This window comes from Cystoisospora suis (genome assembly GCF_002600585.1).
Source record: "Cystoisospora suis strain Wien I chromosome Unknown contig_5337, whole genome shotgun sequence".
Lineage (NCBI taxonomy): Eukaryota > Apicomplexa > Conoidasida > Eucoccidiorida > Sarcocystidae > Cystoisospora > Cystoisospora suis.
Window position 1 is genome coordinate 1 of NW_027158127.1, and position 26,455 is coordinate 26,455.

A 26,455-nucleotide genomic window follows, 5' to 3' on the forward strand; every position below is an offset into this window, starting at 1 on the left:
GTCAACAAGGGTTTCCTGGGACGATTTGTGGGACAAGCTCGTATGAATACAGCCTTGACTGTTTTGGGCTTCGCCGTGCTCGAGAGGACTGTGAGTGACCCCAGATATAGCAGAACCCTCCTCTACGCGAAACAAGTATTCGCTACCAGGCCTGGCATTACTGGCTGCCTTCGGTGTCGCAGCCGTTGTCTCTTGGTGCGGAGCCGGGTGGACTGTTAGGGGATAAGCTCCCGTGTTTCTGTTCGGGGCGCCGAATACCGCTGAGGCTTCGGCGGCAAGCGGTGGACAATCAAAGTGTGCCTCTGTCTTTCGATTGTCTGGCTGACTGCCACGAAACTCCTGGAATGGCTGCCTCGGTGCTTGCCCTTCTTCTACCAAACACGGTTCTAACTCAGAGGAGCACTCGCCAGCAGCGTGGAGGGTGCCCTGGACAAGTGGCCGCAGGATCTCCGGCATGGAGCCTCTGCAGCCCTCCTGCAACCGGTCTTCTTCACTGGCGGCCTTCACATGGCGTGGTTGAGTGCTGACATCCCAAAGACATCCCGAGGAAGATAGCGACGACACAGGAGCACCCGGTCTCTGTACAGGGGAGGGAGCTACCAGGATTTGGTGACAGCCAGGCACACCGGTGTTGCCTGCCTGTTCAGGTTCGGTTAAGTGCGACAAGTCAACCTGTGGAATCCCAGCGAGTACTGTGCTTCGCTTGTGGCTGTGTGGCCGACTGTTAGAGCTCTGTAACGGAACAGCAGAAAACAGATCTTCGCTCGGAGAAGCCCCACACGTGGCTTCAGGCGACCCTGCTCCGCCGTCAGTTCGGCGTCCACTGCTAAGGAATTGATCTGTAAGGCCACTCAGAACTCTCGTGTCTACTGTGGCATTCCCCGGAACGAGGGTGTTTAGTAAAGCCGCAGCCTGTAACCCATCCTGAGTTGGTCGTGAAGCCTCGCGGTCTCCTGGCTCGCCGCCGTCGAACCCTTGCCGGCCTCTCAGTTGACATGTATCATGAGAACCAGCTGAAGTCTGGCAGGTTCCTTGTCTGCTCGCGAACTCTCGCGGGGACGCGGGTAAGGCTAGTGTGTCCGAAAGTGGCTGCCCCGGGCCTGTGGTCGCGCTGTCCGTGTACCGTTTGTCCTCTCGATTGTCTCGTCTCTCCTGATCACCTGCCAGTGGGCTGCTGATTGACTCTGGGTTGGTGCCAGGACAGGAAGAGTCGGGCAAGTCCAGGGGGCTCCCGACAACCATGTCTTCAATTTGCTTGTGTTTTTTTTGTGTACCAGGCTGTTTCGGCTCACTAGAGACCTGAAAAGTTCCTGGGTAGTCAGGGGAAGTGGCAACCACAGACTTGGCCGGCTGGCCTCCAACGCCATAGCGTTCGGACGAGCTTTCTGACAAGCGACCGCAACCGCCAGCCTCCGCAGGTAAGCCCTCGTAGCGGCGTTCAGCGTCACCGTGCACTCCTGTAATATCCGCTGACTGATTCCCTGTTGCGGATTCCCTGGCTGGGCCCCCCAAGCCCCGCTGGCCGTCGCTGCCCGAGGTACCATACCCTGGAGCTGTTTCAGCCGCACCGCTCATGCCCTGTTCGCTTTCGGTAGCAAAGAGGCCGCCACCTGTCGAAAGGGTGGGCAGCGGGTGACCGGCCGAAGTCTCAATGCCCCAGAGACCCTTCTGTATAACAGAGGCCGTGCTGGCAGTACTCCCTTTGACTTCAGGCGCAAGCAAGTTGGCTGCGGTCGGGAGAGCGCTTTGCTTCACAGCCCGTGACTGTACGCGGGTCAGCCTGTACGGCATCTCCCTGACAATGGCGAACTTCCGCTGCGTACGTGGCTGCTGTTGCGTAGTACGGCTCCTTGTTCCGCAGTCGAGCTGCCCGTCAGTGGCGCGACCCGAGTAGCACATGTGTCCGCTATCGCGGATCTGCTCTTGCTGTGGAACATGAGATCCGTCAGCCGAATCACACGAGCGGCCGGTAGCAAGCCCGAGCTGGCTATGCCATGAGTCTTCAGCGTCCTGTAGCTTTCCATCGGTCCCAGGCTGCTGAAAAGTTGAAATCTGGATCCTGAGAGGTCCGTCCGCCTTGGAAAGGCTTCTGCACCCTCTCCCTTCTGATTCCTGGTGGTCTTGGCCCCTGCACTCTTCGGCAGTCAAAGGCGTCAAGTCCTGTGTTCCGCAAGACGATGGCCCCGCCTCCTCTTCAGCGCCTCCCGCCAAGATCCGGCTGCCTAAGGAGCTCTGTGCTTCTTGTGCTGCACACACCGTGGTCCCCTCTCCTAGAGCCAGGCTTGTATGCTCCGGTTCTCCGCCAGGTGCGTGCCCCAAATGCGCCCCCCCTGTAAGTGCGTGTACAGTCGATTCTCGTTTGGTTGCTATATCGATACGGTTGTTAAGTGGACGCGTACTCTTTGAAGGCTCAGCCACCGCTGTGGAACGGTCGTCGGTGTGGCGGCACGCTGCATACACACCGACTGACGCAGCTGACCGAGCGGGACCCCCACAGTGTACCGCACCCTCTGCCATATTCTCAGAAACGGTGGAAACTGGCTGCATGACCGGCAGTACTCCTGTCTGAGAGGTCTCCTGTCGTCCCGGCTGATGTCCGCTGAGCTGCGGAAATGCACACCGTGTCTGGTTCATACTGGTGTGTTCAGAATGGCGACCTCGCCCCTCTGAGCAGCTCTGTTTCGGCGACGTGGGAGCCGGCGAAAATAAGATAACGACTGTTCGACTATCGTCCTCGTGTTCAGGGCTCTGTTGTTCCAGCACGGCCCTTCCCGGTTTCGATGCCGGATGGCATAGGCTCCGGTCGTGGGAGCTCACTGACGCAGGGCAGGGAGCAGCGAGGACGGGAATGCCGGGACCGCCCTCTGGAGGGCAGGGTGATGCAAAGGCAGCAAACAAACTGCCGTCCGTAGAGTGATCAGATTCTCGCGGGGGGAAACGCAAAGAAGGCGGGAGGGTGGTGCGTAGCTGGGAGTCTTCACATCTGTGCTTGGAAGCCGAGATCCCTGAACAGGAACGTCAGCACACACACTTTGGACGGAATCAGGACGGAGAGAAGGAAGGATGTGAACGAGATAACACACCTTTCGGCGACAGGGGAAGGCTCGTCTGGGAAGCGGAGGAGAAAGCCGCGTTGAGGTATACACTCAGTAAAGTCTGCTAGAGGTTACAAAGTGAAATAAACGCAAGAAATAACGAACATGCGGCGGCGGAGGCAGCACGCGCCAAAGAAGCGAGACAGCGTTCACAGCCAGTGGATGACGTGCTCTAGACTTGCGAACTTGCCACGATAACGCGCGGGCCGCTCCCGTGAGAGCAAGGCTGTGCGTTCATACCTGTTTGGCCGCCGGTAGCACTCCCTTTTCCGTTCTCATCAGCATCAACAGCAGTTTGCGGGTTTTGCTCGATCTCCATCAATAGCTTGGCCAAAGTTTCCATCCCGTACCTGAACAGCGTCCTCCGCCTTCGCGTCGTCTCTATGACCCCCCTGATAAATTCAGCGGAAGCACGCCCACAACATGCAATATCCTTGTAGTCAGCGAACGGTCTTGGCTCCCTCCGTGTCGCGGCTCGCCCGCCCGCAGGAGCTCCGGGAGTAGAGAGGCTAGCTCGCCGAGTGTGTGCGCCTGTCCTCGCCTCGCCCGACAACGTGTGCGGAATGTGAGCGGTCACCAAAGTGGCCCGTGAGTCCGATCTGGGACCTGACGGAAACATGGTCCGCCATGGTATGACAGGATCACATCCGCCTATGCGTCCACATATTCTTGAACTGACTCTGCTTCGTGCCTCCGAGATGCGATCGGCATCGAAGTGCCGTAGAAGTCTCATTTGGTGGCTACGGACTTCGGATACAGTAGTCGAGGGATTTTCTTGCTGAGCATCTCCCGTAAAGTCTTGTCGTAGCCTATAGGGACAGGCTGTTACGACTACTTCGATATTTTGCCAGGCGCCAAGCTGCTGCCTGGCCACGGACTCTGGCTCCTCTGGACATTCTTCGGTGCTCATTCTCAGCGCGGGATTTTCTTCCCCCGTGACCGCTGTAGACAGCAGCTCCTCCTCATCCCCCTCTTGGACGTAACAGTTCGCACCTGTGCCATCTCGGCTCCAGTGCGAGGATGGCCTCAGACCTTGTGAAAGGGCTTGCGAGATCTGCCAGGATGATTGGCTTGCGGAAGAGCAGAACCAGTCTAGTCCCCAGGAGATCACACGCGAGAAGTCGTCAGGTTTACCAAGCTGGAGACTGATGACGTCCTGGCCAAGCCATCTGCGCAAGCCCACTGCTTGGTTTGCGCGAGCTTCGCTAGCCGCGGCTCCCTGCCGAATTTCTCGTCTCCCTTCCTCGGTCTGTGTCTCCCGTCTTGCACTCCGGCAAGTGCGTGGTGATGCTACGGAAGACATGTTCCTCTGCTCAGTTAGGCTGTCGGGGTTCTCAGTCCGGCGTCGGTGCCTTAAGCTCTCCTCGGCTTCACATTGGGCCTCCTCATTGATCCTGGGTTCGTCATATCGGCTTCGCTGTTGATGCCCCATAACGCCCGACTCATACGTGGGCGGAAAGTAGATTCCCGCAGACGCCGACTGACACGGTCCTCTTTCCTCTGTACACCAGTCTTTTTTGGCTTCCTTATCTAGCGTCGCCGCGTGCAGGTCTTCGGCCGGCGAACCGGCGCAGTTGGTCTTCGGACCCATTTCTTGGGCAACCTCCCCCGCAGGTGCTTGCCTGTTCTGCTCAGAAGAACCGTCTTTTTCCTCTTTTGGCCGAACCTTACACGTATACTCTATGGTCTCTGAAAGTCTGGCTTCCTCCTCCTTGTCACCACGTGACAGGGAACAAGGCAGACGTTCAGACCCGTGGCCTCGAGTCGTCGCCTGAGCCCCGCCTTTGTCATGCATATGCCCGCCCATGGTTCTTAGCTTCTTTCTTTGCCAAAGCGTCGCTTCTCTACTCTTCATGTTGTCGCTAACCTCTCCACCCACCTCGTTAAGGTGCCCGGCCGCTGGTGAAGTCCACAGTATAGTCGACTGTTCAAGGGTGGTAACGACACTGCTTCTATTCTCCTGGTCGGTTCCTTCACAGAAGAACCTACAACGCTTGTTGGGCAACCCTTTTGCTTGGTCACCCGGTATTTCGACGGACAGCGTTCCCCTTGTAGCCTCATCACTATCCGTACTATGTTGCATCTTTTCGTCGCGGCTTGATTGCTCTGCCTCAAACTTTTCCTCTCCTGCTTCTTGGTGCTCTTTTCCAGCAGGTTGCCCCTGAAGTGCGTCAGGCAGGCTCGTGTCCCCCGATGGTCTTTCATGCCTATGTTGCGAAGTGCTTAGCTTTCCAGGCTGGTTTGTACTTTCGTGGTGGTCTTCTCGAAGCGCTTTTGGAGTACGACAGCTTCCCACTGCCGCCAGTCCTACTATTCCTCTTTTGAGTAGTGGCAACTTGGCTGTTGGTAAACGTCCTCCACTCTTCTCAACAGGGTCAGCAAAGCTGTAGCCGGGAGGCATTACCAGGTCGAATGATATCCATAGAGTACACAGGCGAATGTGTAGCAAGGGCCGCCTTGTATGGGTCTGAGTATTCAATCGTTCCGTCACCTCACCGCCCGATATGCACAGCGGACCGTCAGAACAAGAAATAGTTCTTAATGACGAGACCCCCTTCAGCAGATGCTTCGTTCGCCTAGCGAAATCCGGGAAGGAAGATGGGACCCTCATTTCTGTCCTTGGGGGAGACCTGGAAACCAGCACGGTGCAGGAATCGACTCCCTTCTCTTGGCCCGCCTTTCTGCGGCCCGCGGACTGGCGGTCCTCCGCGTGTAACCTCTGCTGCGCCTTTCCACAGCGTGGAATATTGCAACAGTTGCTTGGCTCAGCGGCAAACGTTTTTCTCTTCAAAATGGGAGCCCTCACAAGTGGCAAATCCGACTGGATGTGTTTTTCAGTCTCTCCAAGGGGTGTGTGGTGCACAGTCGTTCCCTCGGTCTGGCGCTCCTCGCGCACCTGCGCGGCTGCCTCGCCCGCGCGCTTGTGCTGTTGGTGCTTGTCATCGCTGTGGAGTTCTGCCAAGAGGCCTGAGCTCGCTTTGGCGCCGCCGACTGATGCGGCAGTGACAGAACCAAGTAGGCTTTCAGTCATGAGGCGATCTCCACAGGTTTCTTCATGAGCATCCTCGACGAGCTGACTCACACCCGCTTCGGAAGAACAGGAATGTCCAGTGGTACCTCGTCCGGCGCATTCGTCTGGTTGACAACCGGAAGGCGGCACATGGTCAAACTGCTCGACTAAAATCGGGCTGTTGCATGGGCAAACTGCTCATGGCTGCGTTAACGTGTGTCTCCTGTTTTCGCTGCTGAATTACTCCAGCTGGGCAAGCCAAAAAGTGAGATCTCTGGCGGAAGCCCAAGTCTCGAACAGATGACACGGCAGCCGCACACTGCTTTCAGTAGACCCAAGAATACCGGAGGCTCGCCTTGGAATAAGAAGCTAGCGACCTGCACAGCAGTCATCTGGTAATCTCGTTCCAGACCATAGAATTAGCTTTCGGCGCTTGGGTAGCACGCCGCTCCTTTACGGAAGTAGACTGGGCAAGTGTCAGGTGGCGATGCATCACGCTGTCTATGTGCTAGCACGCCGATATGCGGGATTCGAGGTGCGTCCGCGTTTCTCCTCCCGCGTTGCGTCATGGGTACATAAACGCCAAGCTCGAACACCTACCGCTCCGGCAGAAATTGCCGCCTTTCCCAAGGACATTGCAGGCTCGGAGACACCATTCCCGACTGGAAAGATAGTCTGCAAGAAGAGCATAGCGACACGGTTTTGCTGTGGCCGCTGACAAGCCGGAAGGAAAGGCCGACGGCCCCCGCCATTGCGATCCCCCCTGCCGCTAGGCAACGGAGGTGCCGAAGGGGTACAGCAGGCCACAATTGTCTCGTTCATTCAATTGTCCTTAAAAGGGGTGGTCTCACTGGGAAGGGGTAGCACAGTAAAGAAATTGATAGACTTCGTCCGCAGGTTTGGGATTCCAAACACATCAGAAATGGCTTTTTGGCATGTTGCAGTGTCATTCGCTCGGAGTCAGTTACCACTACCGGTGGAGGACAGCATGCTAAGTGGGCCTTCCTTCTACGTGCTAGGTATCTGCAAAACGTGATGTTCACAGCCAGGCGAGATGCGCGGAGCGCGTTATTCAAGAGAAGCGCAGGTCCGAGTTTCTTAAGGCTACCGTAGTCAAAAAAGACATCGGCAACACCCGTTAGTCCACTCTGGATTGTAGCTTACGGTCAACCAATCGTTCACGGAGCAGCTCCCTACAGCGGCTTCGCAGCTCGATACTGAGGTACGTTCTGCCTTGAAACGGCGAGACACAGTTGCGAGGTCTCGGGCGACGTCGCTGATAAAGACAGGACAGAGGAGGGGCAGACTGTAAAACCGCCGGGCACCTGCCAAAATAACGTTCATGGCAGCCCTAAGAGTGACAGGAGTGGAGGACAGAAGTGCCTGCGGCGCAGCAGCCACTGCCGGCGAACGGCAGCCTCCTCCCTAACTCAGCCATACGTACCTGTCTCCGCGTGGCTGATGCCACCTGCCGTTATAATAAACCTCAAGCATATGACGCGTGTGTGATTCCACTTCAGCCGCCGTGGCGCGTCGCTCCGCATGAGCATGAATTCATGGAATCAGTGTAAGCAGCCGACGTGCGTCAAACGGACAGAGTGAGTTTTGATCGCACGAATACAAGGCCCTATCGGGTTGCAGTAGCCTGCATAGGTAGCTAGGCACTGCACGGTAGCTTCGCAGCAACCGTCTACATGTGGGCGTTCGAGCAGGTTCCAGCATCCGGTACAATGTTGCGACCTCAAACGAACGCTGTCATGTCAAGTTTACTTCCAACAAGTTTGACTGCAGGTGGTGAGTCGGCATCCGAGTGTCCTACTCTGCTTTCCTGCCTCAAGGTACTCCGAGGCAACGTTTGATCTGCTCACCTTCCCTCTGGATTGTAAGGCGAGTGTTTCATCCTCACGCCGGCTGCACCTTTTGGCGCCCCCTCCTCCGCTGCGTGTCGACGACCTGGTTATCGTCTTCGTGAGGGCTCGACCAGAGGCGAGGCCAAACAGGCGGCGTGTCGAAGGACTCCCTGATGCTACCGGTTTCGTGGCGTGTTGAGCTGGCGGCTGGCCGCCGGCTGGAAAAGGATTTTGAGCCGTGGAAGACGGCGGACAACACGAAACGCTGGTCAGAGGCCCCTGCTCTTGCGGATGCAAAGAAAGCGGAGGTGCATGATGCTCCCTATGGAACAGTCCAACCGCCGGCTTCGGCAGCATGGCCGTGTCGGGGTCATGGTGCAGATGCCGCTCAAGTTCGCCACGAGAGTGCGCCACGTAAGCATCCATAGCACGTGGAGGCATCTCCTGGTCAGTGTTTTCTACCTTCAAGTTTTCGACGGCAGTGCTTTCATCAGCCAGGGCCGACTCCGCGGTCCGAGTCTCCTGGATGGATGCCGCACAGGCTGACTGCACTCGAATGTCCTCGTCGTTTGCCTGTTTGCTCGGCGACAAGAAGCGACGCTCTCCATGTCGCTGGTGGGAAGGGTGAGAATGGAGCAAAGCGGAACCTCCTTGCAAACAGCTTTTTGTTTTTGCCTTCGGCGAAGACTGCTGCGTTGATTCCACTACCGCTGCACCGGTGCCTTCACAATGGCCTATCCCGGCGCAACCCATCAATGTGACGGACGCGCCTCCGCCACGCGGGATGTGGTCCACCTGCCGAGCCTGCCCCGAATACGGAATGTGGTCGTGCCCGTCGGCTCGCAGAGATAGCGTTCGCGGGAAGGGGAAAGAGACCCGAAGTCGAAGGACAAGGGGCAGTGCCCCTGAAACCCCGTCCCTCAGGTAAACACCGAAACAGTGGGCAGCGCAGTCTGACGTCGACAGTCGAAGGTAGTCCGGAGGCCGATGGTTTCGGCGTCTCACAGCGCTTCGGTTCGTCGTCCGGTCCAGAATTTCAGGGCGGCTCAGGTGCCCTCGGATAACCGTGCACTTGTGAGGCTCGTGGGGCTTTATGTTGACTCCGTGGCCGCCCCTCGCAGTCTCTCGAACAGCTATATCCCTGGCTTCCTTTTGATGCCTACCGACGCCGCCCAGTTGCGAGGGAAAAGAGCTGCCCCCGTCTAAACTATTCAAGGAAGTCGGGCTGTTTGGCTGCCCGTTTGGTAGCCTCACCGCGTCAGTTCCCTCTCGACCACGAGACTTCGGGCTTGCCAGCTCGCCACATAGTGCGCGGCTCTCTGCTGCGCTGTTGCGAGTGGCGGAGATCTCTTCGTTACCCCGCATCGACTCCTTACGCACGTTTCTCCAGTCGGTCAGTTCTTCTCGAGCAACCGCGTAACAGGACGGGCGACTGGGCGATTGAGTCGGCAAAGCACCGGGAAGGGCTGCTCCTCTGATCTGCGTAGACTTGTTGTTTTCCTCGGGTTGTCTGCAGCCTGTCCCGCCATCTTTCTTTGCCTGAGTATCGTTCCGATGCCGGTTCGGTAACACCGCTTCTTCGGAGAGGGTGGCAGACTTCGAGATCTCGTTGTCGGAAGCTAAATATTCCTCTGTCGGGCCTCCCAGCATACAAAATCGTCGCTGAGCGGACCCGAAGATGGAAGGGGCCGCGTTTTCGCGTGGTAACTTCGCTGGTTCAGGGTGCTTCCCGCCGCTCTCAGTCGCCCTTGGCCGTACGTCGGAATCTGGTCTTCCACTCTGGAGCTTTTCTGGACAAACCGGTGAAGACGTAAAGCCGCACGGCGTGTGAAGTTTGAACGGCTGCTGTCTCCTCTCCTCGGTTGTCAGTTGCGTTAAAACACCCGCCGTATCATCCCCTGTAGTTGTCGGAATGCTTTCTGAACTTGCAACTGGCGGCTCCGGTTTCGCATTCTCTAGTAACGTTTCGCGCCCCGTCGTCGGAGTCGGAAGGATTTCTACATCGCACCAGATTTTCTCCGCGATGCAAGGGCTAGCGGTGTTCCCTGAAGCCCTGGTTGTAACACTCAATGCTCTAGTGCGATTAGAGCAGCTCGGCCTTCCATTGAAACTGTCACCCACAGCTGTGCCTGGAGCTGCTGACAAGTGCAGACCATTCGCCGGCGCGACTGCTATGTGCTCGTAGCTTGACCGCCCCTCGTCGGCCCGGCCAGCACTGCCAGCAGACGGGCGACAAGGGACGACCCCCGCAATCCGACCCCAGCCTTCTGTTTTGGAGAAAGGGGCGTCGAGCAAATCCAGATGATCTGGTGTAGGAAGCAAGCTTCTGGCTGGAGGCTTCAAGCGACTTCGAAGGCTCCGTGGGGACGACATGCCGCGGCGACAGAATTTTGTGTCACGAGTGGCCTTGTCCGACACGGTTTTCTGCGGTTTAGCACTAACGGAAAGAAGAGTGCTACACCGACGGCGACGCTTTGCAGACTGGAAAGAGAGTCGCGAAGCAGGTAGGAGAAGAGAGAGCCGAACCAGTGAAGGTGGTATGATGCTGGGAGTAACCTGGTGATGAGGGGTGCACGCCACAGCCAAGCAGAGCACAAACTTCAAAATAGATTACTGCGGACTAGAGCATTGAGCTTTGCAAACTTGGTGTTCGGGAAGCGGAGAGAAGAGTTACTCCAGCGGCAGCCCAGCACACCTTTTCAGTACCGGCCAAGTGTACCGCGGTACCGCTCCTCTGAACAAAAAAAGCTGCTGCCCGTGAAGACGTCTTGGATTCGCTAGCGTCCAAGGAGACCGAACCAGCACAAGTGCACACAAATCATTTAGTACTGCTACCAAGGTGCTCTACGACCGCACGTGGAAAGACTGTCCTCAGTGTGGCCCGCACTCTACTGTGTCCATTGTGATACTTCGAACCGGCTCCCCGTCTCGACGGACACCCCCAACCGTCGCACACCAGTGTGGTGCTCGCATAGTGTGGCAAGTACCTCTCTGGCAATCGCAAGCCAAAATGCCTGAATTGCAGCTGGATAAAGCGCGGACCTCCACCTCTCGATGCTATGGCTGTCTTCACGCCGTTTGACCTCTACCGCGCGGACGGAAGAACGCGCGAGTATTGCCGCCTCTGAACACTTTCCTGTGGCTACCGGCGTTGAGGCGGGCTGCAGCGGCTTCGACGGAGCACTCGGACACTCGTTTTCTTTCTGTTTCATGGACCTTAGATCAAGCTTTGCGCCAGGCCTCCGGTGGTCGCCCGAGTATACGCGGTCGCCCTCACTGGGTGCGCCCACTTCGTTGCTTGCCTGTCGTTTTTCCTCGACTTCCAGGGGGCTCACTCCGCTAGCCGCCTTTTCCAGTACGGAAGGGGACAGCCCCGCACGCAATTTCTCTTCAGAGGGAGCCACCTCGTCACCCGGCTTGTCTGCGATGCAAGAAGACCCTTGGTCACCTGGTTCCTCCACAAGTGAGGGAGCCAGCTCGTCACCTGGCTTCTCTTCAGCGACAAGGGACAGTTCGTCACCAAGTTTCTCTACGGCGGCACGAGACAGCTCGCCACCTGGTCTCCCTAGGGCGGAAGAAGACAGCTCGTCACCCGCCATATGCATGACGTCCCGCTGTCCATTACCAGTGAGGAATCTGTCTCTCGTTGTCTGGCCCTTGCACAGCGGAGCATTGTCCCTCACCATCTCCGCACTGTCGTCTGGTCTCTTGCACAGACCCGCATAATTGTCTTCCTCATGGGTGTCCCCTCGCCCCGTGGACACTGTAATCTCCTCCGTTACTTCGTTGATGGACGGCGATGGTGTCTGATCCTCTTCAGCCGTCTCTACCCATACCAGACGTTCCCACCCCATCGGAAGAGGCTCCTCTATCTGGTGCTTGGGAGACTCTCTGGAACGGTCACCGTCACAACGCCTCTTCGACCTATTCCCTGTCCCTGTCCGCCGAACATCAGCATTCGCTGTCAAAATCTGCTGTTGTGAACTCAGCCTGTCCTGAGGCGAGACCTGCATCTGGTCAGCGCTGGACAACGTACTGTGCAGGCCGGAGCAACACGCGGTCGGAACCTTGGCTTTTTTTCTCGCCGAATCACACAGTCCGTGTTCTTCAGAACCAAAATCGCTGTCTCCATCCCTGAGAGATCGCTGACTTACGGGGGGCCCTCGGACATCGAGCAGCCCCTCCTGATTCCCCGCCTGAGCAACCGTGCCGGAGACGTCGTTATGCCGCTTTGCTGTCTCGCGTTCTACACTTAACTCGCCATCAATGATTGAGGCCCTGAGAAAGGTGGCTCTCCTGTGGTTCGTGCGCTCGCTCCAGAGATTCCGCTGAGGCTCCGGCGCGTTGTCCCGCTTGTGGCTTCTCAACTCCGGAATGTGTGCCCGACCGCGTTTGGTCCTGCGCGCGGTCCTGGTCCCCGAAGGCGGACTGGTGAGGGTGCCAGCAATAACATGTGAACCCGAGAGGACCCCACGGAAGCCAGCTCTTCCAAGGGAGTCGCATGCTTTTTGCACCCTGTGGTCACATAATTTGTCCTCCTCTGTCACCGCGGATGCAGTCCTTTCCGCTCTCTCGCTGTCTCCGAGTTGATCCGAATGTGCGTCGTCTATCACATTCACCAGCCAGTCGTGCTGATCCTTGACTGCCGAAACGCCCGAAAATCCTCCATCTAGATAAGCAATTCCAACAGTACAGGTGCCTCCATCTTGCTCGAACGATCCACAGCGGACGCTCCGGCTTGGTGAAGAGGCTGGCGCCTCATTTTGAATGCTGTTTCCAAGCCCTGACACTGACTCCCGAGAATTGTCTGCTGCCGGAGGGCAATCTGGCGCTGTGGGCGACGCTGGCTTTTCCTTTTCAGAGGCTTCGGAAAGTTGTGGTTTGCTGTCCAAGTAGACACCGTTGCTGTCGTTGCATTTCCTTTCGGGCGCCTCCGCCCGGGTCACCGGTGTCTGAGTGTCACTACTACCGCCATCACGATGAAGGACCTGACTCTCAAGTAAAGGATCGGCTGAGTCTCCATTATCATGGAGAAGAGAAGCGGAGGAAAAAAAGGAAACGGGCTGACCTGCCCCATTTTTTCGGCTGCAAACGCCTTGACGTGAAGGCGGCACATGCCTGACTTCATAAACAACAGAGCTGTTACACTGTGCCTGCTGCGGGCCAGGACCCCCCGCTTCCTTCTCAGCTGTGCTTTGTCTTTCCTTCCCTACACACCCCTCCTGAACTCTTACGGGCCCGTCATCCTCGCCACTCGAGCACGGAGGGATTTCGGTGGACAGTCCAGAGATTTTTTGCTTTTGTCTCTCCTCCGCGGGTGAAGATGCCGTCTCAGCGCCGGCATCGACGTCACAGCTGTGCTTGCATCCTTCCTCATACGCGCCAGTTAAAAGTATGTCTTGTCTCCCGGCCCAACTCCTATCCTCGTCACTGCAGTCAGCTTCGTTCGCGGGGGCGCCTTCTGTTTCTGAAAAGTCGATTGCGGCAGAGAGTGAGAAGCGTGTCCTGTGACGGTCTCCGAATGACTTTCCGGCAATCTTCCTAGCCGCACGCCCGCTGGCGCGTTCTGGCAGATACTTGGACGAGGGGTTTGGAGTACAACGAGAAAAACTTTTCACGTTACACCTTCTGGCACCGTCTGCTGGTTCGCCTGCCGACTGCCTGCCAGCTGAGTTCTGACGATCTTTCGCGCGGCACGTTCCTTGTTGTGCGAACGCGTAAGCTGCACAACGCTTCCACTCATTTTCCCGGTGAAAGTCGAGCTGCATGGCAGCCTGTTCTATGGAGACCCACTGGTGCGGGGAACGCGCGAGAAGCGGCTGGACCTCAGCGTCAAGCGGACGAAAACTCGCGCCCACGCCTCCGGCTGATGACCGCAGTGGCGAACCTGCTTCAACAGCTCCGTCCATACCACCCGTTACAGGTGAGAGCGGAGGAGACAAGTTTGTTGAGGTGGCCTGCTGCGAGCTCGCCTCGCCGAGTCCAGTCTGAACCATCTCCCGACGGGTCGGGCGACAGACCAAGTGTTTTGTGAGAGCGCAGTCCGAGTGAATTTGCTCGACGGCGTTCCAGTCAAGACTACCAGTTTCCCCAAGGCCCAAGTGAGGTCTCCTTCTGAGAGAAAAATTCTCGTCATCGACACCCGCTCTCTCACCGGATTCAGCTTCGCCATCGAGACACTCCCCACACAGTCGGGGAGTTCTTTCGTGAGGGAGTGGCACAAAAGAAATTGCAGGACTGCTCCAACCAGTAACTCTTGAGTCACGCCAACCGACTAAGACGTTTCTCCTCTGTTGAAAGGTAGTAGAGACGGCTTGAGTTTGGGAGTGAAATCTTGGTGCCGCCGGAGCCCGCGGAGTATCACTCTGCATTTTTCTCGGACACTCTCTGTCTGGATCAGCGGGAACTACGGTCTCACTAACGTTCGCCGCGCCCTGTCTGCTTTCCCAGCCGAGCCTGTTGCACCCAGAGACAATAGCTAGAGGGTGGACACCTTGCCAGACCGAGCCGCCAAGGAAGGAGCCTGCGGGTCCGTGTGCCAGTCCGGCACCTGGCCAGCTAGGCACGGTGGTCCGCCCGGTCCTTGTCGCCTGCGGCGTATCTGTATCTACGGGCCCTTTGCCTGTCTCAGCAGTTGACGCGACCTGGCCCATAAACCGCGCATGACGTTTTTCCTGAGACAGGCACGCACGAGCTGGAGGTGTTTCGGACGACGTACTCACCCCGGCGCCGCAGGTTCCTGGAGTTCCGAAATAAAAGGGATGCCTTAGTGCCGGGAAACTGGGCTTCTGGCAGCCAGGGAGGGCAGATCGCGAGTGTGAGTTGCATGCTGCACGGGGCCGCGTACCGATCTCAGGTGGCAAATTTGCTTTCAACGGGGTGCTTCGAGTCTTCTGGCTTACAGTGCACTGGCCAAAGACACCCGGCACACTCGCGGACAGTGCCTCCTGGGTGGACGGTGACGTGCATTCTTCCGTGCCTCCTGTCCAATTAGGAGTTCCTTGTAACGACGCCGCTGAAGTCGTCAGGTGAAAGACCGGCGATTCGAGCTGCCGAAGTTCACCTTCTCCCACAGCCGGTCTGCAAGAGTTAGCGCAGCAAAGTAAAGAATCGCTTCTCGGAGCTTGCGGTCTTGTCCCTGTCGTTCTTTGACTGTCTGACAGCGCATGAGGAGGAAACCTCTGCTGCGAAAGAATGATGGCTTCGTGGGGGAGATGGACGGAAGGCAAGGCCGAAGTGCAATGCAGAGCACTCTGCTTATCGCCTGTAGGTAAAGACCTACAACTAGCATCGCGCCGCCAACGGAGCGGAAGAGAGTTCAACTGGCCAAGCTCCCGTTGTGGCGGTGTCTGGAAGGGGGCAGCCGGACAGAGAGTTTCCCGCGACTCCCCCTCTGACGGCCAGGCCTTGTGATCTTGCAGAGTTGCAGGTGGACCTGGACTAGCGCCGTGAGGCGGAGTGCCGGGCCAGTCAACTGAGCTGTTGGCACCGCGACCCAGAAAAAGTGTCGACGGCCGACGCGGCGAAGCAAGCGAGGTGACTGCTGACGCATCAGCCCCGATGGGAAAACCCCCCGACAAGAAGCTGTTGGACTCTTGAAGGCGTAGGTGCAGCAGGTGGTTCTCGCTTTCACGCCCCCCTGCTTTCTCGGCATACAGGACCGGGCTTGTCGATACTGAGAAGCATTTGGACGCTGAACGCGGTGCAGCAGGCGAGGACAACGGAGGCGAGTTCTCCAGTGGTCTCAGCAAGCCTTTTTGCTCCGTACTCAGCAGTAAGCCCGTGCGATGATTGGCCCAGTCCCTCCCAGGAGAGATATCGGGGCTACAATCATTACGGGGCCGACAGACAGTGCCCATGACCGGTGCTTCGTACGTCGAGTTAGTAGATGGTCCTGAAGCAGGCGTGCGATACCGGGGCGGTTCTTCAACTGAGCCTTGACCCGGCAGCGTGGACCCAAGGCGGACCTCCCGGCAGTTCAACTGTTGGCTGGGCGATGTGACTCAATAGTCCTCGGCTTGAGGAACCCTTGTCTCTAAAAAAATAGGGCGCGCTCTTGGTCAGTTCGGTTCCGTGCCTCTGCGTGGTCGCCTCACAAGTTCTATCGCATGTTAGCAGTGCCAGCAGCCCGGAACGAAGTCTCCAGCAAAAAGAGAATTCTTCTGCTTTTCCGCTCTCCTTCTGACAGTCCCCCTGTGGCAGGGACCGGGACCCTAGGCAACGGTGCAGTGGTGGCTGTGACGGAGAGGCGAGCGCCAGGTGGCCGAGACTGTTAATCCGTGGGACCGGTTAGAACAAAGGAGGAGAGTATGTCCGCACTACCGAACAATGCACTCAGTCCAGCTGCGTTCCAAGGCGGCAGATGGAAGAAACCTTTCGTTGGCAGGAAACAGTAGGGGTAGCCTGCTGTTTCCCTCTGCTTGACTCGTCCAAGACATAAAACGGAAGATTGTAAGCTTGTCTCACATCAGAACCAGGCTGAAGCTGGACCCGCTCTGTTCTTTAGGAGAGATTCCACAGGGAAATAGTAGGCTCTCCGAATAAGGAATTATCCCAGGCACGCTGTGGAGAGGTGCCTAGATTTGCAGCACTTCCCATCGGTTAGTGGTCAGGCGAAACGCCATGCGGTTGACAGCTGGTTGGCAGGTAGTCCCTTCGCAGTTCATGGTTCACGTCCCGCAAAAAGGCCCAATCGCGCCCCCCCTCCGCCGTTCTGCGGGCGCCGGCGCTGGTTCGGGATAGCCAGGTGTGTACAGACTTTTTGGGTAACTAGCGTGGTCACAGTTTTCCTTTTTTGACAAGTTCGGCAATGCGTTGTTGGCACCGCAACATGCTCGAAGCTTCCAATGTTCTGATTCTGCAATTCTCGGGGGCCATCACTGTTGCCCAAGCGCTGACGAAAAATCCAACCGCCAGCGGACTTTTTGCCGGTTGCCCCCCTATGGTCTAAGCAGGGCGGCTGCTAAAGCTTGCTTTGACGTGACTACACCATCCAGAACACGGCACTGAGACCCGCCCCGCAGTCCCAGGGACCCACATTAACGTCACGTGTTCGTGTGGCAAGTCTGTGCGTAGTCCGTTTTTGTCGTCGGCTTCCCCTGCCACGTAGCACGGGGCGCCGTCTTGCTGGAATGTTTGGCGCTCGGCCACGATTGCCGTCACTGTTTCTACGGGGCGCACTAAACAGGTACTGTTTCATATCGTCGGGAAGAAACGTTTACCTCCGCCATGTGCCTATTTCTGGTACACCTCCAGCACGAAATCACAAGCTGCGATAACCTGCACTTCCGCACGATGAACACAGCAAGCGCACAGGGGCTGTTTTGCCGTTGCTGTCGGGGGCCCGGCTCCTCTTTTTTCCTGAAGATGCGACGTAAGAGGGTGCTCCCGTTATACAAACGAAAGTGAAGGACTGCAGTCAAGGATCGTCTCCTGAAGCACGTGGTCTCCTACAAGTCGATGCTCTCTGACGATCTCTTGTCTTGAGTGAACACCATGGATCTCTTCCCGCCAGCGGGGAGATTTCCGGTCCGCCGGAGGCAGTCATCTAGTTTTCTCCGTTTATGGAGTGTATCAGCTACCACTTGTGAACTCTGCCTTCTGTCTATGTTCTGTGCAGCCGAACAGTTGTGCAGCGGTGCTGCAGGTAAGTAACACCAGGGGTCGGTGGCTGGCAGGTCGTGGCATCATCAAATGACACCGGGGTAACCGATGTCGATCCGCCTCGCTCCTGCGCTGTTGCCTCCGTGTAATGCAATCAACTGCAGGCACTGCTCCCACTCGGTCGGCGTCCACTCTCCTCGACGGAAAACCTTGTCATTCGACAAAGATGATCGGAAACCCCCTCACAGACGTACTTAAGTTTTCCTACAGCTTCCCATTTGCTTCTCTGCTTTCACCCTGCAACATCAGCTGCAAGGCAACGCGTCCGAGGAAAACACCGCTCCGCTGAGGTTCACAGGCGCAGCGATAGCACACCCGCCGCCTGGCACTGATTACGCCTGATCCCCCATCTTGCGTCACGGAAAAAGTCCACTGCGTGAACGCCTTGCACGGAACTATGAGACAGTTCTGGAACCATCTAGAATGCTGGAACCCAAACGAGAGGTAAACAACTGAGAGGCGCACCTGAGAGACCGACGGGCCTAACGCCTAACGATACGGCTCGGGTTCGTGTAAGTAGAACTCTAATACTTACCAGGGGCCACACTGTCTCGTCGCATAGGCAATATTTCGGCTGTGTGCCGGCACTGGTGCAGTCGCCCAGTGTCCCTGCAGATGCCAGCGACGATCCAAAGTCTCCCCAAGGCTAGAACCGGAGGCCGTTCACAACCAAACCGCTGCATTGCCCTCCAGTGGTGTGGTGCTCTGACTTTCGCACTTTTGCTGAAACACGACACTAGCCGCCGTGTTGTCCTCTACAATGAGACCGGCCGACACCCGTCCAGGGGAGCCAACTCAGTGGCACCCGCCCCCCCCCTTCCTGTACCACAAAGAACCAGCCCGAACCGTCCCTGGTTCCGATAGTTGGATGCCGCTAAGACAAGCTTCGAAAGGTTTTGAAGAAAACACCTCCAACTACTCGCATTCCCGGCGGTACCACGAACTTCCCTGGGGGCCTTGCGAAAGGCCAAAACCCTCCTTGTGGCTCCACACTCTGGGAGGCCGCTCCGACTGCAAGACCCTAGGCAACGCCAATATTTTAGCTCAGCGTGCGGATGAAGTCCTACTGAATAGGAACCCGTGCCGGTCTACATCCTTGCACCAAGGCCGTCCTCCGACACAAGGTTCGCAACAATTTATTCATTCGACGTTGCTGGTGCTCTTCTCTGCCTTCTTCGCTTCCATTTCAAGTTTACACCGCACGGCCATATTTCTCGCCTCCTCGAAGCCGTACTGCCGCAGACTAAAGCCTTTGGTCCGTCGTCTCTCACCCTGAGTAAAGACGACCCGCCAAAGTCGCCGGCCGGTATCGAACCAAATACCGGATATCTTTTGGCCTGTGTGGTCGTAAATGACGCGACCGTCTGACCCTGTTTTCCACGAACTCTCGCCTTGAGCACTTCCCGCTGTTTCCCTAGATTTGCATCCGTCACCACGGAGTACTTCCCCACTTGGCTCGAACTCACTGGGACTAGCGGTGCCCTCGACCCCCGTTACGCCAGGATCGCCCTTCTCCGGCTGCAGGCTTTGCTGTAGTTGCTTCGACTGTTCCTGTGCTGTCTCCATATCGCCGTCCCCACTTGCGCCTGCTACGTGCTCGGCGCTCGTGGCTGGACTCTGCAGCCTTCCGCTTCTTTCGGTCCTCCTCCTCGTTCTTGTCCCTAAACCCGAGATAGAGAGATGCTCCGGACCGTGGAGCCCGACCCATCCAGGATCTGCGTCTGTCTTCCGGCTTCCCGGTCGAGCACGCTTCGCACTGTCGGTGGTACTTTCAGTGATTGAACACGACTCGCGCTCCCGCTGACACCCGTCCCAGACTTCTAAACGGGAGCCCCTTTCACTGCGCACATCGGTAGCTCCGGAAGGGCGTTCATCGCCAACTAGACGCTTTCCTACAAGCTGTTGCGACATATGGCCATCTCTGTCAGGCGCTTTGCAAAGCGACGACACTCGCGATGGATGCAACCGTGCTCGAGCCGATGACTCGATCCGGGGTCTTTTCGTGCTCCGGCACTTTGGTACGGCCACGTCTACCAAACTAGCCTCCACACCTGTCATCTGCGTCGCCCCCGCATCTTCACCCTGAGTACCAGCAGAAGAATCCGAGAACGGGTTGTCCTCCCCGCTTGTGCTGGCAAAGAATTCAGATTTCATTTCCGGCAATTCCCCTGCATTAAGAACACTACCCGGGGAACGCCTGCCTGTTGTATTTTGAGGCGGGGGATTACTCAGCTTGCTCGTGCTCGAGTCCAACACAAGCTTTTCGCCCGATTTACTGGAGCAATCGAAAACTTGGTCTTGCTGGTAATGACGTAAGTCAGCACTGTCACGTACCGTTCCCCCTCCTCTGGGAGTCGCGGTTAGGCTCACCCTTCCCCTCTCACATCCTGTTGCTACAAATGTCCCGTTGCCAACGTCCACACCCCCGTGTTCCCCAGCCATGGTTACCTGAAGGGGGGAGTCGAGCTTGCTGCTCCGTAACGCGGATGCGGCCACAGAAGAACTCGAACCGGCGGATTCCTTGGCAACGACCTGGCCTGCCGTTGTCCCGTCCACACCCTTCGACCGACACTTGTCCGTGCTGCGTGCCGTCTCAGAAAAGCCATGAGATCGGTAGCGTTTCCCGCTTACAAGATTACTGGAGACTCTATGCCCGTTCTCGTTAGCTGCTAGCGGGTCTTGGCCCTTGTCGACAGTCGACTGCGCAGTTGAGGAAGCAACTGGGTGAGCGAACGAGACCTGGCGAAGTGTTGCCGAAAACGGCTTGTTGGGAAAGTCTACGCGATGCCTCTGCAAATGCGCAACTTCGGCTCCTCGACCCTGATCTAGTAGCCTGCACACTGCAGAATACGCATGGCCACGCTCCCATAGGCATCGATGTTGACTCGGCGTGTCAGACGGGACCGCGGCTACCGACCTAGCTGACGCCGGAGCGCCACCGCACGGGCTTTTTGCAGCCTCCCGCTGGTCAGTGCTTCCAAAAGGACTGACCAGGTCGATCGCCCCACCTGATGGCAGACCGACGCTGCACGAGCTTCCTGTATCCTCCATCTGCTTTTCGTAGACTGCGATTGAGTTCGCCTCGTCCGCTGGGCTGACAGACGCCGTGGTACCGAAAGGGGTGCAGTAACAGTCGTCGCTACGAAGTCCCGAGCCTGTCGCCACAATTCTCTCGGACCGCAGTGACTCGCCTACTGGCTGAGGTGGAAGATCGGTTGCCACACTGTCCGCTTCTTTCTGCTGCACCGCCGCAGCAATTGCAGAAAGACAACCGCGCTGAAATGCTGAAGGGCCAGGCCCCATGGCATGACATGGAGACGCACTGGTTTCGTTCCTCACAGGGCTATTGCAAGACAAGGCGTCCGTCGTCGACACCGTCGTTACTGTTGACGTCGTCGCCAGCAATCTTGCTCCACTTGTGCGAAATAAGCGCTCCGTAGTCGCCAAACCAAGTTGACCGTTGTCAGCTGTGAGACCAAGTGGCTGGTCGCGCCCTTCGGGAAATCTTCCTGTCTTTGAGGTGCCGATCCCGGACGACGACGTGCCGGATAACAGCATGCTAGACGGACCCGTGAACACTTGCACACCTTGTCCTGCTACTCGCCGATCTGCAGGCTGGCCGAGATAAGAGGTGGAGTGACCCAGACTACATGTCCTCGTATGAGGGGCGAGTGCGCATTCCGGTAGACCCGAGGACCTAGTATACAGCATCTTCACTCCCTTCCACATACGAACGTCGCACGTCTCGCCATCGCAACAAGCAGAAGGAAACCTCTCGACGTGCGAGTCCAGGGATTCAACACTCGAATGGAAAGACCTCATCAACTGCTCGTAATGAGAGAAAGATCGCCGAGGTTCGCCCGCGGAAGCAATGCCGGGCGGTGCATTTCGCGGAGACGGTGAGTGCTCTAAAAGCGTCAAGCTGCTTTCCGGAGTCGGCTGAACCTGCCCGGCTGGCGCGAAACTGCTGACAGACCCAAGACTCCGCTTTGGGGCCTCGGCCCCCGGGCCTTCTTCGACAGTGCGCAGCGGCGACTGGAGTGGCTTCAACTGTCCGTGCCTTGGCAAACTGACAGCGGTCTCCCCCCCTAGCTGGCTCACCTCGGCTTGTACTACAGCTAGCTTTGCTTCTGCGCGCGGCGTCTGTCGCACAGCTCCTACGTAAGGCCCCATGTATCCTACTAATCCCGGGTTCAACTCTTGAAAACCAAGCACGCTCGTCTGGTACGCGGCGCCGCTGGCTTCACAGTCAAAGGAAGGTAACCTCGGTTCCACTAGCTCGAGGTCGCTCATCATGGAGCTATCACTACTAGTGTCGCCCAAGTGGACGTATGCATTTGTAATCGCAACATCGGAACCAGGCAAGGTGACCTTCCCACAGAGATTACACTCCCCACCGCTGACATTACTGTCCTCTTCCGCTGCGTGATTGCGATGTGATGTCAGGCCGCCTGGCACTGCCGTCGCCTCCCTCATACTCTCGACACAGGACGCGCAGTAGATACATTCAGCACATACTCTACACGGCTCTGCGAGCCATACCTCATCGTCGGACGCTGCGGGCGACTGACACGCTTGTTCGTCAGAGGGTACATGAGAAAAAAGCCGTCCGCTACGGGAAGCAGTAAAGCCTGCTGCTGAGACCGCACGGCCGCCTTCATCGGTGCTGCAACGAGAACAAAGTAGCGGGCCCCCGCAGCACGCGCAACCAAATGACCCAGTCTGCCCCGATGGAGTCGAGCGAGTGAACAGTTTCTGGCCCCTCCCGCCGCCGATCCGCCAGCACCGTGAAGTGGTGCCGCAACCGGTGGTAACCGCCCCAACAGTGTCACCTTCCCTGCTGCTGTCTACAAAATCTGCTAGGTCACCTTTCTTCGACCGCTCGCCTTTCAAGACACTTCCGGTTGTTGCAGACCGGCGGATATATGAATGTTCAGGCTGACCGCTCCTTGACGGGTTCCTGTCTTCAAACAGACCCCGTTGACACTCATTGTGGCTGTCGGAAGAGACTGTGACAACATTCAAGGCCCCTGGCTTGGGCTCTACACTGTGAGGGGCACCGTCCCGGGTCAATTCAGATACTGCGACGCCGCTCATTTCGACTTCAGGATGGAGCCTCCTCGTGATCGCACGTGGCTGACTGCAGCCGCAGTCCGTACAGAGTAAGGTATCAGCAGGACTGGCAATCGCGTCACAGAATGATTCGAGACGCTCGAAAGAAAGCTGATCACCTAGCCGTTCTTCCAAGTCTGCGCCTACAGGCAGTCTCACCTTTGGACCAAGGGTCTCCAAAACTGCGCTAGCTCCAGTGGACTCGGCGGTATTCTCTGTACTACACGACTTCCGGGCCTCGGCACCGACACTCTGGTCCAGATGCTCAGGACGCGCATCCAAGCCAGGAATACAGACAAACGTTTCTCTAATGTCATCCACCGCTTCAGTGGTCTGGGATACAGGACTGTTCACACCTCGGTAGTCTGCCGTCCTCCCACCAGTGCACGTCGTACCAGTCCCTGAGTCACTCGTTCCAGGGTCGCCCCGGCTGTCCTTAATCTGAACATCCATACGTCGTCCCTCAACACCCGGGCTGGGCGAAACGCTGCACGCATGCTTTTCCCACAGAAACCCACTGAAATCCGCACCCGGTTCACTTGTGGTCGTGGACCGGCTGCTCGCACACCCTTCCGGAAGAGCGTCCGCACGTCGTGCAACGAGAAAGGACTCGGCACCTTGATTTTCCGCCTGCGAAACCACTTCATCCGGCTCGCAGTCTTTGGACAGGTCCTTTGCGCGGACCACCGCCACAGGTTCGGAATTCCCCTTCCTCCCGTCCACCTCAAACGCGAGGGCTGCCGTCTGCTGTCCAAAGATCTCCGTGTCATCTGCTGGGATATCGCAATCAACGGCTTGTCTGACATCTCCGCTGCGGGAAAGAGTCATGGCCGAAGATTCGCTATCACCCCTGGCAGTGACGAATATACTCGTGGCGGGGAATAGGGGTTCATTCGCCGGGACAGCACAAACCTCTGGCTGGCTTTCAATCTCTGCAGCATGGGAGAGGGGACTTGAAAAGCGGAAGTCCGGTCCACCCCCACAAAACGTGTTGCCCACCGTGGAAACCGGCGACGAAAGAACGGAGACGGCTGAACCACACAGCGATGCTGCCGGTGATATTACAGGCGTGCAGGGGAACGAAGCATTGCACGGAATGGTTACCTCCACTGGCCACGACCGGTCCATGTGCAGACTTGGGGGACGTTTGCGAAGAATCGTGGGTTGCAGCGGTGCAGGCACAGCAATGGAGAGCACCTGCTCGGACAGTCCATCCGCCTTTGTCTTCGCCATTGTCCGCAGCTGCCGCGAACAAGCACGTGTCGCGCCTCCACGTTGGCAGGAGCACAGTACCAGAGAATCGAAGAAATCAGCTCAGGCAGCTTTCATAAAACCCTCGAGGGACACAGGAATGGAATACTGGACACTCTCCGCCTCACTTCCGCACAAGTGTCGATGATCCTTGTACGCCTGTCGTGAGCTCGGCAGGCAGCTCAGCGAGGGCGGGCACTCGTCCAGCCATCGTCAAACGCTTCGCTGTAACCACGCTGGATCAGGGACTCGCGGAAGACCGGAGACCTCTGGCCCATACTACAGCCTCGACTAACCTCGGCACCACGCAGTGCAGCACTCAAGTCCGCGCCCCGCAGTGCGTCAGCTTTTGATCACCCGTCCTCCTTCACGGACGCATGCAACAGTGTGCAGAAGCCCGGATGCGCTTTGTCAGCCGCGGATTCACAGAGCTTCAGCCTTCGCCCTTGCTACTACATGATTAACCCGCACACCACGGTATGACCTGAGGTCCCTGGTGGTGAGAAGCACACTCAGGTTCAGTGTTCTCGAACGCCGGGCACTTCCTTACGTATCCCCATGAAGCCTGAAGCACCAGGGTGGGGGCAGTAAGTTTCTCCTTTCACGGCTTTACAAAAGAGATCGGCAGCTACGTCCTCCTTGAAGACCTTGCCCAATCAAGACATGCATCAAGAAGAAAGAGTCGGCTCGGCGTCAAGAAGATAATAGGCCTCCTTCCATTACCTCGCGGGGACGCCGCACCATCTCCAACACCTCGGGCCCGGGCCTGGATAGCCAGAGTTGTCAGTTCGTTGCCGCCGAGCCTTACAACGTAAACTACACGAAAATGGACTAGTGGACACTCATTTCTCAGCACCTCAACGCGTACGACTTCAACAGGTAAGACCCTGGGTCGCCTTTCGAGTTTACACATGGGCTACCCGCCGCGGTCCAATGCATTAGCCGGCTCATCGAGGCCATGAAGCTCCCGGGTTCTCAGAAAACAGAGCCCCGATATGCAGCCACTGCCGCTCCACCATCTTGTTAGCTGGGAGAAACCGCGTGGCTTCGTCGAAGCACAGTGTGAAGACAGGGCGGCAACAGCGAACTTGTAGTGCGGTGAAACAGTCCACAACCGTTCTGGCCCTTCAACGAAGTTCCCCTGTCCCCGGCACTATCTTTGAAAACAAATGTCCCGAGACCGCCGAATGCACCCACGCTTGACACACTTTCACCAAGATTTTATGTCGCAGGCGTCGGGATTAACTCTTGGGTTCAGACGAAGCACGACCACTGACCGCAACCTCCATCACTAACCTCCTAGCACTGCCAATTGCTTGACTACGAACAATTCACCAGACAATGCAGACGAAGGAGACTGGTGTGTGCGCATCTGACGCGTATGGGATTTAGTCGAAACTTCCTCGTCTGCAAGATTGTCTCGAGTCTCCCATAGTTGCGAACAGGCTTGGTCCCTCATCGAGGAAAAGCCCCAACAACCCCAGCCCAGTTGGCTCGGCGCGCGCACTAACAGCGTCTCCAGCCGTACGTACAACCTGCGCAGTGTGATGGCGAACGACCGCCGCACCAGTGTGTCACCATCGGGCTGCTCACTTGCTGCACATGTTTTCCTACCTCCACCGCTACCGTGTCACCTTTTCGGGGTGCGACACCTGCGTGGGCGGGTTGGCGGAACAGACACCGGGGGTCGGAGCAGGAACCGCTCGGGCAAATTTCTTTCTTTTTGGCCGCATCCTTCGAATCCTCACGGTACCACAACCCACTTCATCAGGCTTATGCCGCATGCTTTCCCGCCTGATATTTCGACCGCCCATTCAGTTTAGTCAACGGGCGGGAGAGAGACGCCGGTCCCTGTCTTCCATACATCGGGGTGGCAGGTTGGGTAGGCAGGGAGCGTCCGGGTGGGGTAAAGGGAGGACAGGAGTGATAAGCTAAGAAACTGATGGCCTCTCTACAGAATTTGTATGATGACACGAAGCGCAGCCCGCAGTTGACACCTGGCTTGGTCATTCATTAGTGCGCAGCCCCTTCTCACAGTCGCAGAGGCGTGCCCGGGCAGGGACGCTAAATGTGCACAAAAAGTTGGGGGGCGGAAGAGACGAAGAGCCTCGTTGTTTGCTACAGTGGGAAGCGTTCCCTCACAGTCCTCGCGAAGATGCAATTCTCTTGGCCCTACTTCCGCGTGACTCCGTCAGGAAGGGCAGCTTGGGCAGAAGAGCAATGCTGCGTGCTTTCAAAAGGCATGTGTACGAAGTGCTGCCGTGGTCAAAGCAAGCCGGAAGCGGGCGGGCTGGCCGCCAGGTCTCCTCAGTCTCAAGGCACCTTTCAGTCTGACCGTACAGCGTGCAGTCATCTGTTGGCCAATATGATGACGCTTTAGAGAACTGGAGCTTCCCCCTGGGCCGGAATTTGACCGCACCTCGGCCGCTGACTACTACGGGACCGCGGCAATCTTCTTTTCCGTACTGAATCGA

General features: G+C 57.3%; 4 protein-coding genes across 4 annotated transcripts; all 4 read right to left on the reverse strand.

The window, feature by feature from the left end:
• Positions 1-14,326, reverse strand: CSUI_009143 (uncharacterized protein; the record flags this gene model as incomplete). Its single annotated transcript, XM_068069262.1, has 6 exons — positions 1-3,005; positions 3,336-6,230; positions 6,706-6,780; positions 7,270-7,456; positions 7,974-10,511; positions 10,943-14,326. Coding segments are annotated over 6 exons (12,084 nt in total), but the record flags the coding sequence as incomplete, so codon positions are not given.
• A 223-nt stretch (positions 14,327-14,549) lies between these two features.
• CSUI_009144 (uncharacterized protein) lies at positions 14,550-15,103 on the reverse strand (the record flags this gene model as incomplete). The annotated part of the gene is made up of 1 exon (XM_068069263.1): positions 14,550-15,103. A coding segment is annotated over one exon (552 nt), but the record flags the coding sequence as incomplete, so codon positions are not given.
• Positions 15,104-16,179: 1,076 nt separating this feature from the next.
• CSUI_009145 (uncharacterized protein) lies at positions 16,180-16,743 on the reverse strand (the record flags this gene model as incomplete). The annotated part of the gene is made up of 1 exon (XM_068069264.1): positions 16,180-16,743. A coding segment is annotated over one exon (126 nt), but the record flags the coding sequence as incomplete, so codon positions are not given.
• Positions 16,744-17,195: 452 nt separating this feature from the next.
• On the reverse strand, positions 17,196-25,402 carry CSUI_009147 (ap2 domain transcription factor ap2viii-6). The gene is made up of 2 exons (XM_068069265.1): positions 18,154-25,402; positions 17,196-17,234 (listed from the first exon to the last, which is right to left on the reverse strand). Exon 1 carries the CDS (start codon positions 23,961-23,963, stop codon positions 18,759-18,761), a length of 5,205 nt encoding a protein of 1,734 aa, XP_067918762.1. The 5' UTR covers positions 23,964-25,402; the 3' UTR covers positions 17,196-17,234; positions 18,154-18,758.
• Positions 25,403-26,455: the final 1,053 nt, after the last annotated feature.